Below are 14,636 nucleotides of genomic sequence, written 5' to 3' on the forward strand. Positions count from 1 at the left end.
GAGTAGCACCCCACAAAAAGTGGGGACAAGTCGGGGGTCTGATAGGTAGCCGCTCACCTGGAGGGTATATTAAATACGCATATAACCTCAAATTGAGGAAGTCATGTAGGAATCCGTGCAGGCCCGCAGGTCTCAGGATGGATCCAAAGGAAATCCTGGGAGTGAACTGATACAGCAACGGAAAAATGACCGAATGATGTCACAACCAAGTCATGGAAGTGAATGAAGGTTTAAGCTTTATTGGTAGATAACAACAACGCGTTTTGGGGTTAGCATACCCCTTCTTCAGATTAATAGTTTAGTCCTAATCTATTAATCTGAAGAAGGGGTATGCTAACCCCAAAGCGCGTTGTTGTTATCTACCAATAAAGCTTAAACCTTCATTCATTTCCATGACTTGGTTGTGACATCATTCGGATCTCCGAGCGCCTGGCTAAAGGTAATTTTTCCCTTGCTGTATCAACATCTTTGATGGTCTGGTGTATTAAATTGGTTAATGCCAAAATCCCTGGTTGTCTAGGGCACGGAATAGGTTCATATCATGTTTCTGGTGGTCTGTGGCAGAGATTGTGTTATTATAACCAATCCTGGGGGTCTACAGCAAGGAAGAGGTTGCTATAATCCCTGGTGGGCTAGGACAGAAAATGAGTTAGTATACCTCTTCTGGTCTAGGGTAGAAAAGAGGTTACTTTAATAATATCTGGTGGTCTAAGGCAGGGAAAAGGTTAGTGAAATAACCCTTGTGGTCTAGGGTAGGGAAGATGTTACTATAATCATCCCTGGTTGTCAAGAGCAAGTAGGAGGTTATTATTACCTATTCCCTGCCCTAGACTACTTGGGATGATTATAGTAACCTCTTCAATCCCCTAGACAACTAGGAATGATTATAGTAACTTCTTTTTTGCCCTTGACCACAAGAAATAATTATAGTAACCTCTTCCCTACCCTAACTCACCAGGGGTCATTATACTACACTCTTTTCTGCCATAACCCTCTGGTGGTCTAGGGTAGGGAAGAGGCTAATATAATCATTCCTGTAGGATTAGGGCAGGTAAGAAGTTCATATAATCATTCTCTGATGTCTAGATGTTACCATAATCAGGCCTGGTGTCCTGGAGGAGAGAAAAGGTTAATAGAATCATTCCTGGTGGTCTAGAGCAGGGAAGAGGTTAGTATACTAATCCCTGGGGATCCAAAGCAATGAAAAGTAGACCCAAACTAGGCACAATCGACAGCTCACCCCTGCAGACGCCAAACCACCTGCGCTCTGACTGGGCAGCAGCGCTTCCGGACCGAATTACAGATATACAGGAAGGAATATCCAGCGTGGTGTATGTAGTAAATCAGGAACGCTTTATTTATGGATCAGAGGAAATACTCAGGACGTAACTCAGACGCATTTCAGATCACACCAGATACCTTATCATGGCACAACAAACATATAAAAATAGATAGGTTATATGAAAAGGTTACTATAATGAATCTTGGTGGTCTAAGGGAGAGGAGAGGTTAGTATAATAATCCCTGGTGGTCTAGGGGAGGGTTTAGGGTAATGTAATTACTCCTATTGGTCTAGAGCAGAAAACATATAAATGTAAGCATCCCTGGTGGTCTAGTGTCATGAAGAAAGTGAATCATACCTGCTATTCAGTTCAGGCTGGTAATAGGTGGTAAATGCTAAATTGGTGGGGCCCCAACCACTGGGACCTCAGTACTTAGCTTAGAATGGTACAGCACATGTTTGACCACCACTTGTAATAAACCCCTCTTAGGGTGGGTTCACACCACAATTTTCTATACAGTTTTTGGATACTGTTTAAAAAAATAAAATAAAAAAAAAACTTATGCAACTGTACAGAAAACCGTGCCCATAGACTTTCCATTCAAAACCGTATGTACCATATTGCATACGATTGTCTCCGTTTTTTACACCACACGGTTTTTTACTTTTTTTTTTCTGGACATAAAACCGTGGCCTACCACGGTTTTTGGTCAACCGTATTGACCCGTTTTTTTTAACATGGGAGTCAATGGGAACCGTACAGAACTGTATGTGTGTACGGTTCCATCCAGTTTTTACCATACGGTTTTGCACAGTTTTTTTTCTTGGAATTTCAATCAAACAAGTGAAACTTTATTCATAATGGAGTGAAATGTTCAAACGTATGCGGTTTTTTTCTTAAAAAACGGATGCAACCGGACATCACTTTTCAAACCGTATACAGATAAAACTTTGTACACACGTTTTGATACAGTTTAGTCAGGTTTTGAGGAATCTGTTTTTGTTTTTTTTATCAAAAACCTGAAAAAAAACTGTTTTGCAAAAACGTGGTGTGAACCCACCCTTAACCACGGCCTTGTGGTTGGGATACATCGGTACCCGTGGACCCTGTTCTGATGATCAGTGGGGACCCCATAGGTCATACCCTCAGCGCTCTAGCAATAATCACCAATGGATATCAATTAAATGCTTCTGGCTGGAATACCACTATAAGTGTATACAGCGTATATAAAGTGCATAGAGGAGACGTTGATGATATCACAAACAGTTTAAATGTAAATGTTTCTACAAGTTCGTAGCACCAGAGATATGTGATATCGAGTAAAGATCATGGGTCCGATCAACCCATAGAACAACACTTCATCGAGCTGATCTATGGCTGATAACAGAGAACAATAGCCCGCAGTAATCTGCACACCTAATAAAGAGGAAATGATGAACTTATCTATGGCTACTTACATTTATTAAAAATAAGTATTTCTGTACACCAAACTGCATCACACATCATAATAAAATATTCACACCCAGTACATTGAGCAATCTGTACAATACAAAATGGATCCATTGTGCGCATATGGTGGAGGGCCAGGACCAATATTCATCAAATTGCCTTAAAATACTCTACAACATCATTAAAACCAAGACTATAGACTCATCATACAGAAAAACATTAGTTCTCTGCTCATATTTCACCGGGCTGCACATCCCGACAATCTAATAAATATAATATTTAGCACTTACTTTGATGTGAGCTGATGGATCTGGAACAGTCTGAATCATGTCCTTACTGCAGTCTGCACCCCGCACCACACATTAGGGTCTAGGTGTAGCTGAAAAGACAGATTAGACATTGTAGGTCAGAGCAATTGCAAAAAGGTTGGCATAAAACAATAGTGCTCCTATGTACAAGAATATAACTACTATAATACTGCTCCTATGTACAAGAATATAACTACTATAATACTGCTCCTATGTACAAGAATATAACTACTATAATACTGCTCCAATATACAAGAATATAACTACTATAATACTACCTCCTATATACAAGAATATAACTACTATAATACTGCCCCTATGTACAAGAATATAACTACTATAATACTGCTCCTATATAAGAATATAACTACTATGATACTGCCCCCTGTATACAAGAATATAACTACTATAATACTGCTCCAATATACAAGAATATAACTACTATAATACTGCTCCTATATACAAGAATATAACTACTATAATACTGCTCCAATATACAAGAATATAACTACTATAATACTGATCCTATATACAAGAATATAACTACTAAAATTCTGCCCCCATGTACAAGAATATAACTACTATAATACTGCTCCTATATACAAGAATATAACTACTAAAATTCTGCCCCCATGTACAATAATATAACTATTATAACACTGCCCCCTATGTACAAGAATATAACTACCATAATACTGCCTCCTATATAAAAGAATATAACTACTATAATACTGCCTCCTATGTACAAGAATATAACTACTATAATACTGCTCCTATGTACAAGAATATAACTACTATACTACTGCCCCCTATATATAAGAATATAACTACTATAATATTGCTCCTATATACAAGAATATAACTACTATAATATTGTCTCCTATATACAAGAATATAACTACTATAATACTGCTCCCTATATACAAGAATATAACTACTATAATACTGCTCCTATATACAAGAATATAACTACTATAATACTGCTCCTATATACAAGAATATAACTACTATAATACTGCTCCTATATACAAGAATATGACTACTATAATACTGCTCCTATACACAAGAATATAACTACTATAATACTGCTCCTATGTACAAGAATATAACTACTATACTACTGCCCCCTATATACAAGAATATAACTACTGTAATACTGCTCATATATACAAGAATATAATTACTATAATACTGCCCCATGTACAAGAATATAACTACTATAATACTGCTCCTATATACAAGAATATAACTACTATAATACTGCCCCTATGTACAAGAATATAACTACTATAATACTGCTCCTATATACAAGAATATAACTACTATAATACTGCCCCTATGTACAAGAATATATCTACTATAATACTGCCTCCTATGTACAAGAATATAACTACTATAATACTGCTCTATATACAAGAATATAACTACTATAATACTGCTCCTATATACAAGAATATAACTACTATAATACTGCCCCTATGTACAAGAATATAACTACTATAATACTGCCCCTATGTACAAGAATATAACTACTATAATACTGCTCCTATATACAAGAATATGACTACTATAATACTGCTCCTATACACAAGAATATAACTACTATAATACTGCTCCTATGTACAAGAATATAACTACTATACTACTGCCCCCTATATACAAGAATATAACTACTGTAATACTGCTCATATATACAAGAATATAATTACTATAATACTGCCCCATGTACAAGAATATAACTACTATAATACTGCTCCTATATACAAGAATATAACTACTATAATACTGCCCCTATGTACAAGAATATAGCTACTATAATACTACCCCTATGTACAAGAATATAACTACTATAATACTGCTCTATATACAAGAATATAACTACTATAATACTGCTCCTATATACAAGAATAAAACTACTATAATACTGCCCCTATGTACAAGAATATAACTACTATAATACTGCCCCTATGTACAAGAATATAACTACTATAATACTGCCCCTATGTACAAGAATATAACTACTATAATCCTGCCCCTATGTACAAGAATATAACTACTATAATCGTGCTCCTATATACAAGAATATAACTACTATAATACTGCCAGCTATATACAAGAATATAACTACTATAATACTGCTCCTATATACAAGAATATAACTACTATAATTCTGCCCCTATATACAAGAATATAACTACTATAATACTGCCTCATATGTACAAGAATATAACTACTATGATACTGCTTCTAAATACAAGAATATAACTGTCACGATGCCGGCTGGCAGGTAGTGGATCCTCTGTGCCAGAGAGGGATTGGCGTGGACCGTGCTAGTGGACCGGTTCTAAGCCACTACTGGTTTTCACCAGAGCCCGCCGCAAAGCGGGATGGTCTTGCTGCGGCGGTAGTGACCAGGTCGTATCCACTAGCAACGGCTCACCTCTCTGGCTGCTGAAGATAGGCGCGGTACAAGGGAGTAGGCAGGAGCAAGGTCGGACGTAGCAGAAGGTTGGGGCAGGCAGCAAGGATCGTAGTCAGGGGCAACGGCAGAAGGTCTGGAAACACAGGCAAGGAACACACAAGGAACGCTTTCACTGGCACTAAGGCAACAAGATCCGGCAAGGGAGTGCAGGGGAAGTGAGGTGATATAGGGAAGTGCACAGGTGAACACACTAATTGGAACCACTGCGCCAATCAGCGGCGCAGTGGCCCTTTAAATCGCAGAGACCCGGCGCGCGCGCGCCCTAGGGAGCGGGGCCGCGCGCGCCGGGACAGAACAGACGGAGAGCGAGTCAGGTAGGGGAGCCGGGGTGCGCATCGCGAGCGGGCGCTACCCGCATCGCGAATCGCATCCCGGCAGGCAGCGGAATCGCAGCGCCCCGGGTCAGAGGACGTGACCGGAGCGCTGCAGCGGGGAGAGTGAAGCGAGCGCTCCGGGGAGGAGCGGGGACCCGGAGCGCTCGGCGTAACAGTACCCCCCCCCTTGGGTCTCCCCCTCTTCTTAGAGCCTGAGAACCTGAGGAGCAGACTTTTGTCCAGGATGTTGTCCTCAGGTTCCCAGGATCTCTCTTCAGGACCACAACCCTCCCAGTCCACTAAAAAAAAATTTTTTCCTCTGACCTTTTTGGCAGCTAAAATTTCTTTGACCGAGAAGATGTCCGAGGAGCCGGAAACAGGAGTGGGAGGAACAGATTTGGGAGAAAAACGGTTGAGGATGAGTGGTTTGAGAAGAGAGACGTGAAAGGCATTAGGGATACGAAGAGAAGGAGGAAGAAGAAGTTTATAAGAGACAGGATTAATTTGACACAAAATTTTGAAAGGACCAAGGTAGCGAGGTCCCAACTTGTAGCTAGGGACACGGAAGCGGACATATTTAGCGGAGAGCCATACCTTGTCTCCAGGGGAAAAAACGGGAGGAGCTCTTCTTTTCTTATCCGCGAATTTCTTCATGCGTGATGAAGCCTGTAAGAGAGAATTTTGGGTCTCTCTCCATATGATGGAAAGGTCACGAGAAATTTCATCCACAGCGGGCAGACCAGAGGGCAAGGGAGTAGGGAGGGGGGGAAGAGGGTGACGGCCGTACACCACGAAAAATGGGGATTTGGAGGAAGACTCAGAGACCCTGAAGTTATACGAGAATTCGGCCCATGGGAGGAGATCTGCCCAGTCATCCTGGCGGGAGGAAACAAAATGTCGCAAATAATCACCCAAGATCTGGTTAATTCTTTCTACTTGTCCATTGGACTGGGGATGATATGCAGAAGAAAAATTTAATTTAATCTTGAGTTGTTTACAGAGAGCCCTCCAGAATTTAGACACGAATTGGACGCCTCTATCCGAGACAATCTGCGTAGGCAACCCGTGAAGACGAAAAATGTGTACAAAAAATTGTTTAGCCAACTGAGGCGCAGAAGGAAGACCAGGAAGAGGGATGAAATGTGCCATTTTGGAGAATCGATCAACGACCACCCAAATAACAGTGTTGCCACGGGAAGGGGGTAAATCAGTAATGAAATCCATACCAATCAGAGACCAAGGCTGTTCGGGGACAGGCAGAGGATGAAGAAAACCAGCGGGCTTCTGGCGAGGAGTCTTATCCCGGGCACAGATAGTGCAGGCTCGCACAAAGTCCACAACATCCGTCTCCAGAGTCGGCCACCAATAGAAGCGGGAGATGAGTTGCACAGATTTCTTGATACCCGCATGACCTGCGAGATGGGAGGAGTGACCCCATTTGAGGATTCCGAGGCGTTGGCGAGGAGAAACAAAGGTCTTTCCTGGAGGAGTCTGCCTGATGGAGGCAGGAGAAGTGGAGATCAGGCAGTCAGGTGGAATGATGTGTTGCGGAGAGAGTTCAACTTCTGAGGCATCCGAGGAACGAGAGAGAGCATCGGCCCTAATGTTCTTATCGGCAGGACGAAAGTGAATCTCAAAATTAAATCGGGCAAAGAACAGAGACCACCGGGCCTGGCGAGGATTCAGCCGTTGGGCAGACTGGAGGTAGGAGAGGTTCTTGTGGTCGGTGTAGATAATAACAGGAGAACTTGATCCCTCCAGCAGATGCCTCCATTCCTCAAGTGCTAATTTAATGGCTAGAAGCTCTCGATCCCCGATGGAGTAGTTCCTCTCCGCTGGAGAGAAGGTCCTAGAGAAAAAACCACAAGTGACAGCATGCCCGGAAGAATTTTTTTGTAGAAGAACAGCTCCAGCTCCCACTGAGGAGGCATCAACCTCCAATAGGAAGGGTTTGGAAGGGTCAGGTCTGGAGAGGACGGGAGCCGAAGAAAAGGCAGACTTGAGTCGTTTAAAGGCGTCTTCTGCTTGAGGAGGCCAGGACTTGGGATCAGCATATTTTTTGGTTAAAGCCACGATAGGAGCCACAATGGTAGAAAAATGTGGAATAAATTGCCTGTAATAATTGGCGAACCCCAAAAAGCGTTGGATAGCACGGAGTCCGGAGGGGCGTGGCCAATCTAAGACGGCAGAGAGTTTGTCTGGATCCATCTGTAGTCCCTGGCCAGAGACCAAATATCCTAGAAAAGGAAGAGATTGGCATTCAAACAGACATTTCTCAATTTTGGCATAGAGTTGGTTATCACGAAGTCTCTGAAGAACCATACGGACATGCTGGCGGTGTTCTTCTAGATTGGCAGAAAAAATTAGGATATCGTCCAGATATACAACAACACAGGAGTATAACAGATCACGAAAAATTTCATTGACAAAGTCTTGGAAGACGGCAGGGGCGTTGCACAGGCCAAAGGGCATGACCAGATACTCAAAGTGTCCATCTCTGGTGTTAAATGCCGTTTTCCACTCGTCCCCCTCTCTGATGCGGATGAGGTTATAGGCGCCTCTTAAGTCCAATTTAGTAAAGATGTGGGCACCTTGGAGGCGATCAAAGAGTTCAGAGATGAGGGGTAAAGGGTAGCGGTTCTTAACCGTGATTTTATTAAGACCGCGGTAGTCAATGCAAGGACGTAGGGTGCCATCTTTTTTGGACACAAAGAAAAATCCGGCTCCGGCAGGAGAGGAGGATTTACGGATAAAGCCCTTTTTTAGATTCTCCTGGACGTATTCGGACATGGCAAGAGTCTCTGGGGCAGAGAGAGGATAAATTCTGCCCCGGGGTGGAGTAGTACCCGGGAGGAGGTCGATAGGGCAATCATAAGGCCTGTGAGGAGGTAGAGTCTCAGCTTGTTTTTTGCAGAAAACATCCGCGAAGTCCATATAGGCCTTAGGGAGACCGGTTACTGGAGGAACCACAGAGTTACGGCAAGGGTTACTGGGAACCGGTTTTAGACAGTTCTTGGAACAAGAGGACCCCCAACTCTTGATCTCCCCAGTGGACCAATCCAGGGTTGGGGAATGAAGTTGAAGCCAGGGAAGTCCAAGGAGAATTTCCGAGGTGCAATTGGGGAGGACCAAAAGTTCAATCCTCTCATGATGAGATCCGATGCTCATAAGAAGGGGCTCCGTGCGGAAACGTATGGTACAGTCCAATCTTTCATTATTTACACAATTGATGTAGAGGGGTCTGGCGAGACTGGTCACCGGGATGTTGAACCTGTTGACGAGAGAGGCCAAAATAAAATTTCCTGCAGATCCAGAGTCCAAGAAGGCCACAGCAGGGAAGGAGAAGGCAGAGGCAGACATCCGCACAGGCACTGTAAGACGTGGAGAAGCAGAGTAGACATCAAGGACTGTCTCACCTTTGTGCGGAGTCAGCGTACGTCTTTCCAGGCGGGGAGGACGGATAGGACAATCCCTCAGGAAGTGTTCGGTACTAGCACAGTACAGGCAGAGGTTCTCCATACGGCGTCGTGTCCTCTCTTGAGGTGTCAGGCGAGACCGGTCGACCTGCATAGCCTCCACGGCGGAAGGCACAGGAACAGATTGCAGGGGACCAGAGGAGAGAGGAGCCGAGGAGGAGAAACGCCTCGTGCGAACAGAGTCCATATCTTGGCGGAGTTCCTGACGCCTTTCGGAAAAACGCATGTCAATGCGAGTGGCTAGGTGAATAAGTTCATGTAGATTAGCAGGAATTTCTCGTGCGGCCAGAACATCTTTAATGTTGCTGGATAGGCCTTTTTTGAAGGTCGCGCAGAGGGCCTCATTATTCCAGGACAATTCTGAAGCAAGAGTACGGAATTGTACGGCATACTCGCCAACGGAAGAATTACCCTGGACCAGGTTCAACAGGGCAGTCTCAGCAGAAGAGGCTCGGGCAGGTTCCTCAAAGACACTTCGGATTTCCGAGAAGAAAGAGTGTACAGAGGCAGTGACGGGGTCATTGCGGTCCCAGAGCGGTGTGGCCCATGACAGGGCTTTTCCGGACAGAAGGCTGACTACGAAAGCCACCTTAGACCTTTCAGTGGGAAACAGGTCCGACATCATCTCCAGATGCAGGGAACATTGGGAAAGAAAGCCACGGCAAAACTTAGAGTCCCCATCAAATTTATCCGGCAAGGATAGGCGTAGCCCAGGAGCGGCCACTCGCTGCGGAGGAGGTGCAGGAGCTGGCGGCGGAGATGACTGCTGAAGCTGTGGTAGTAACTGTTGTAGCATAACGGTCAGTTGAGACAGCTGTTGGCCTTGTTGCGCTATCTGTTGTGACTGCTGGGCGACCACCGTGGTGAGGTCAGCGACAACTGGCAGAGGAACTTCAGCGGGATCCATGGCCGGATCTACTGTCACGATGCCGGCTGGCAGGTAGTGGATCCTCTGTGCCAGAGAGGGATTGGCGTGGACCGTGCTAGTGGACCGGTTCTAAGCCACTACTGGTTTTCACCAGAGCCCGCCGCAAAGCGGGATGGTCTTGCTGCGGCGGTAGTGACCAGGTCGTATCCACTAGCAACGGCTCACCTCTCTGGCTGCTGAAGATAGGCGCGGTACAAGGGAGTAGGCAGGAGCAAGGTCGGACGTAGCAGAAGGTCGGGGCAGGCAGCAAGGATCGTAGTCAGGGGCAACGGCAGAAGGTCTGGAAACACAGGCAAGGAACACACAAGGAACGCTTTCACTGGCACTAAGGCAACAAGATCCGGCAAGGGAGTGCAGGGGAAGTGAGGTGATATAGGGAAGTGCACAGGTGAACACACTAATTGGAACCACTGCGCCAATCAGCGGCGCAGTGGCCCTTTAAATCGCAGAGACCCGGCGCGCGCGCGCCCTAGGGAGCGGGGCCGCGCGCGCCGGGACAGAACAGACGGAGAGCGAGTCAGGTAGGGGAGCCGGGGTGCGCATCGCGAGCGGGCGCTACCCGCATCGCGAATCGCATCCCGGCAGGCAGCGGAATCGCAGCGCCCCGGGTCAGAGGACGTGACCGGAGCGCTGCAGCGGGGAGAGTGAAGCGAGCGCTCCGGGGAGGAGCGGGGACCCGGAGCGCTCGGCGTAACAATAACTACTATAATTCTGCCCCTATATACAAGAATATAACTACTATAATACTGCTCCTATATACAAGAATATAACTACTATAATACTGCCCCTATATACAAGAATATAACTACTATAATACTGCCTCCTATGTACAAGAATAAAACTACAAAAAAAAAATTTTCTTTGTTTTGGTCCCTGCAAGAGCCTTAATGGGGTTATTCTAGATTAGAAAAACAAAGCTGACTTCTTAAAAAAAAAGAAAAAACACCACCACACCTGTCCTCAGGGTTGGCACTGTTTTTGGAAGAGATTAGCTCTGTTTTTCTGCTTCTGGATAACTCTTATTAAAAAGAAAGAAAGAAACAACCTGTGTATGGTGTCAACAATTATAATAAAGCAACTTACTAATATAATGTTATTAGTAGAGATGAGCGAACTTACAGTAAATTCGATTTGTCACAAACTTCTCGGCTCGGCAGTTGATGGCTTTTCCTGCATAAATTAGTACAGCTTTCAGGTGCTCCGGTGGGCTGGAAAAGGTGGATACAGTCCTAGGAGACTCTTTCCTAGGACTGTATCCACCTTTTCCAGCCCACCGGAGCACCTGAAGGCTGAGCTAATTTACGCAGGATAAGTCATCAACTGCCGAGCCGAGAAGTTCGTGACAAATCGAATTTACTGTAAGTTCGCTCATCTCTAGTTATTAGCCATAGTGCAGAGATATTCCATTTTCAGTTGTGCTCTCTCCCTTGTAGCCGGGACATCATTTCACGCTCTTTGACTATAGAGCTCCTGACTCTGCTCCCCCTTTCCCTCCTGTCTGCTCAGGACAAGAACATTGATGTGAAAAGGGAGAGGTCATATTACTGTTTATTAGATTTTAAGGCAGCATGAAGCCTTTTTCAGTCTCTGTAGTTTCAGTCAGAACAGGCTCACTTCTGTCTTATCTGAGAAAGGCTTCCTGATGCCATAAAATCCAATGAGCAGTAATACGAGATCCCCTCTTCACATCAGTGGTCTCGTCCTGAGCAGCCAGTAGGGGAGTTGTGAGCTCTACATTCAGAGAGGGTGATGTGATGTCACAGCTACAAGGGAGAGAGCAGAGCTGATATAAAAGATCTGTGCACTATGGCTAATAACATTAAATTAGTAATTTGCTTTCTTTACTTCTTATACTTTTTGACACTATAAACTGGTTGTTGTCCAGGCATGCTGGGAGTTGTAGTTTTGCAACAGCCAGAGGAACACTGGTTAGGAAACGCTGCCTTACGCTATCATGTGTTTAAAAGTAAACTGGAATAAATTTATTGTCAATTTATTGTCGGTTCTCTAATGACAATGAGATGACTCTGCTCATCATGTCACAGTCTACACAGCAAAGCTGAAAATAAAAGAACTACAAAAAATAGAAAATGTCATCTTATTGTGTCGTCTGTAGTGGCCAGTGTGAAGACCCCAGAAGTAAAAGACCAGAAGGAAAAAATTTATTAATAGGCATTAGTCAGTGGCTCGTACCCTAATGATCTCATTCTCTGCCCATTCCTCCGGGGTGCCAGACCTACCAAATAAAACAGGGTCAGTTGATATTATTGGCAAATGCCGATGTCTCCACTTTCACATGTTCCACGTGCCAAATATATATCAATAAAACAATGAGGGATTTTGTTCTTCAGCACCACCTCACATAGATAGGCTGCACAGTGAGAGGTTTACATGGAGAAAAGACTTATTTGGACTATGTTACATAGTTACATAGTTACATAGTTAGTACGGTCGAAAAAAGACATATGTCCATCAAGTTCAACCAGGGAATTAAGGGGTAGGGGTGTGGCGCGATATTGGGGAAGGGATGAGATTTTATATTTCTTCATAAGCATTAATGTTATTTTGTTCCAAGAATGTATCTAATCCTGTTTTAAAGCTGTTAATTGTTCCTGCTGTGACCAGTTCCTGAGGTAGACCATTCCATAAATTCACAGTCCTCACGGTAAAGAAGGTGTGTCGCCCCTTGAGACTAAACTTTTTCTTCTCCAGACGGAGGGAGTGCCCCCTCGTCCTTTGGGGGGGTTTAACCTGGAACAGTTTTTCTCCATATTTTTTGCATGGGCCATTTATATACTTATATACGTTTATCATATCCCCCCTTAAACGTCTCTTCTCAAGACTAAACAATTGTAACTCCTTTAATCGCTCCTCATAGCTAAGATGTTCCATGCCCCATATTAGTTTAGTCGCGCGTCTCTGCACCCTTTCCAGCTCCACAGTGTCCCTTTTATGGACAGGTGCCCAAAACTGAACAGCATATTCCAGGTGAGGCCGTACCAATGATTTATAAAGGGGGAGTATTATGTCCCTGTCCCTTGAGTCCATGCCTCTTTTGATACATGACAATATCCTGCCGGCTTTGGAAGCAGCAGCCTGACATTGTGCTATTCTGTAGTCTGTGATCTACAAGTACACCCAGATCCTTCTCTACCAGTGACTCTGCCAGTTTAATCCCCCCTAAGACATACAACGCTGCAGGTTATTAGTACCCAGATGCATAACTTTACATTTATCCACATTGAACCTCATTTGTTAATAAGTTTCTTCTGCTCCTGTATCTATCTATCTATCTAGCAATCCAAGGGAAGCAGCACCCCAAAAAAACGGGTAGTATGGTGCACGCAGAACCGAACCCCGGTCAATGGTCCATATGTAGATAAATTAGTAGAAATCCGCAGCACACAAAATGATGAAAGTGCAAAAAAATGAAATTTATTCCATATCTTGGTGAAAGTTACAGCCGAAGCTTTCACCAAGATATGGAATAAATTTCATTTTTTTGCACTTTCATCATTTTGTGTGCTGCGGATTTCTACTAATTTATCTATCTATCTATCTATCTATCTCTCATATCTATCTATCTCATATCTATCTATCTATCTATCTATGTATCTATCTATTTCATATCTATCTATCTATCATATATATATATCTCATATCTATCTATCTCATATCTATCTATCTATCTATCTATCTATCTATCTCACATCTATCTATCTCATATCTATCTATCTATCTATCTATCTATCTATCTATCTATCTCATATCTATCTATCTATCTATCTATCTCTTATCTATCTCATATCTATCTATCTATCTCATATCTATCTATCTCATATCTATCTATCTCATATCTATCTATCTCATATCTATCTATCTATCTCATATCTATCTATCTGTCTATGTATCCATCTATATCTATCTATCTATCTATCTCATATCTATCTATCTATCTCATATCTATCTATCTGTCTATGTATCTATCTATCTCATATCTATCTTTCTCATATCTATCTCATATCTATCGATTTATCTATCTTTGATCGTGGCGTCTAAAGGGTTAATACTGGACATCAGCCCGATCGGCTATGTCCGGTATTAGCCGCGAGTCCTAGTGATAGCAACCGGGACCTGCCGGGTATGAAGCGCGCTCTGGAGCTGACATAATGGGAGCAAGCCACGGACGTAAAATATACGTCCGTGGTTGTTAAAGGGTTAAGCATACTTATTTTCTTTGCAAAATCTATATAGGGACATTTATATTTGGAGGTAGAGCTTTTTTTATTTTTTTATTTAGCTTGGGCGCATTAATTGTTGCAGGTGCGCCTAAGAACAGATTTATGCGACAATTCATGAGGTCCAGAAGTTAAAGGGGTATTCCAGGAATTTTTTT

General features: G+C 43.4%; 1 protein-coding gene across 1 annotated transcript in view; it reads right to left on the reverse strand.

Moving 5' to 3' along the window:
• Window positions 1–14,636, reverse strand: part of ERG (ETS transcription factor ERG) — a 414,806-nt gene that overhangs the window by 304,464 nt on the left and 95,706 nt on the right. Inside the window, exon 2 of the mRNA XM_056559655.1 lies at window positions 3,023–3,111. Within this exon, the coding sequence (XP_056415630.1) occupies window positions 3,023–3,061 (39 nt within the window). The 5' untranslated portion in view covers window positions 3,062–3,111. The remainder of the gene's footprint in view (window positions 1–3,022; window positions 3,112–14,636) is intronic.

Source organism: Hyla sarda, chromosome 2 (assembly GCF_029499605.1).
Source record: "Hyla sarda isolate aHylSar1 chromosome 2, aHylSar1.hap1, whole genome shotgun sequence".
In the NCBI taxonomy this organism is placed as follows: domain Eukaryota; kingdom Metazoa; phylum Chordata; class Amphibia; order Anura; family Hylidae; genus Hyla; species Hyla sarda.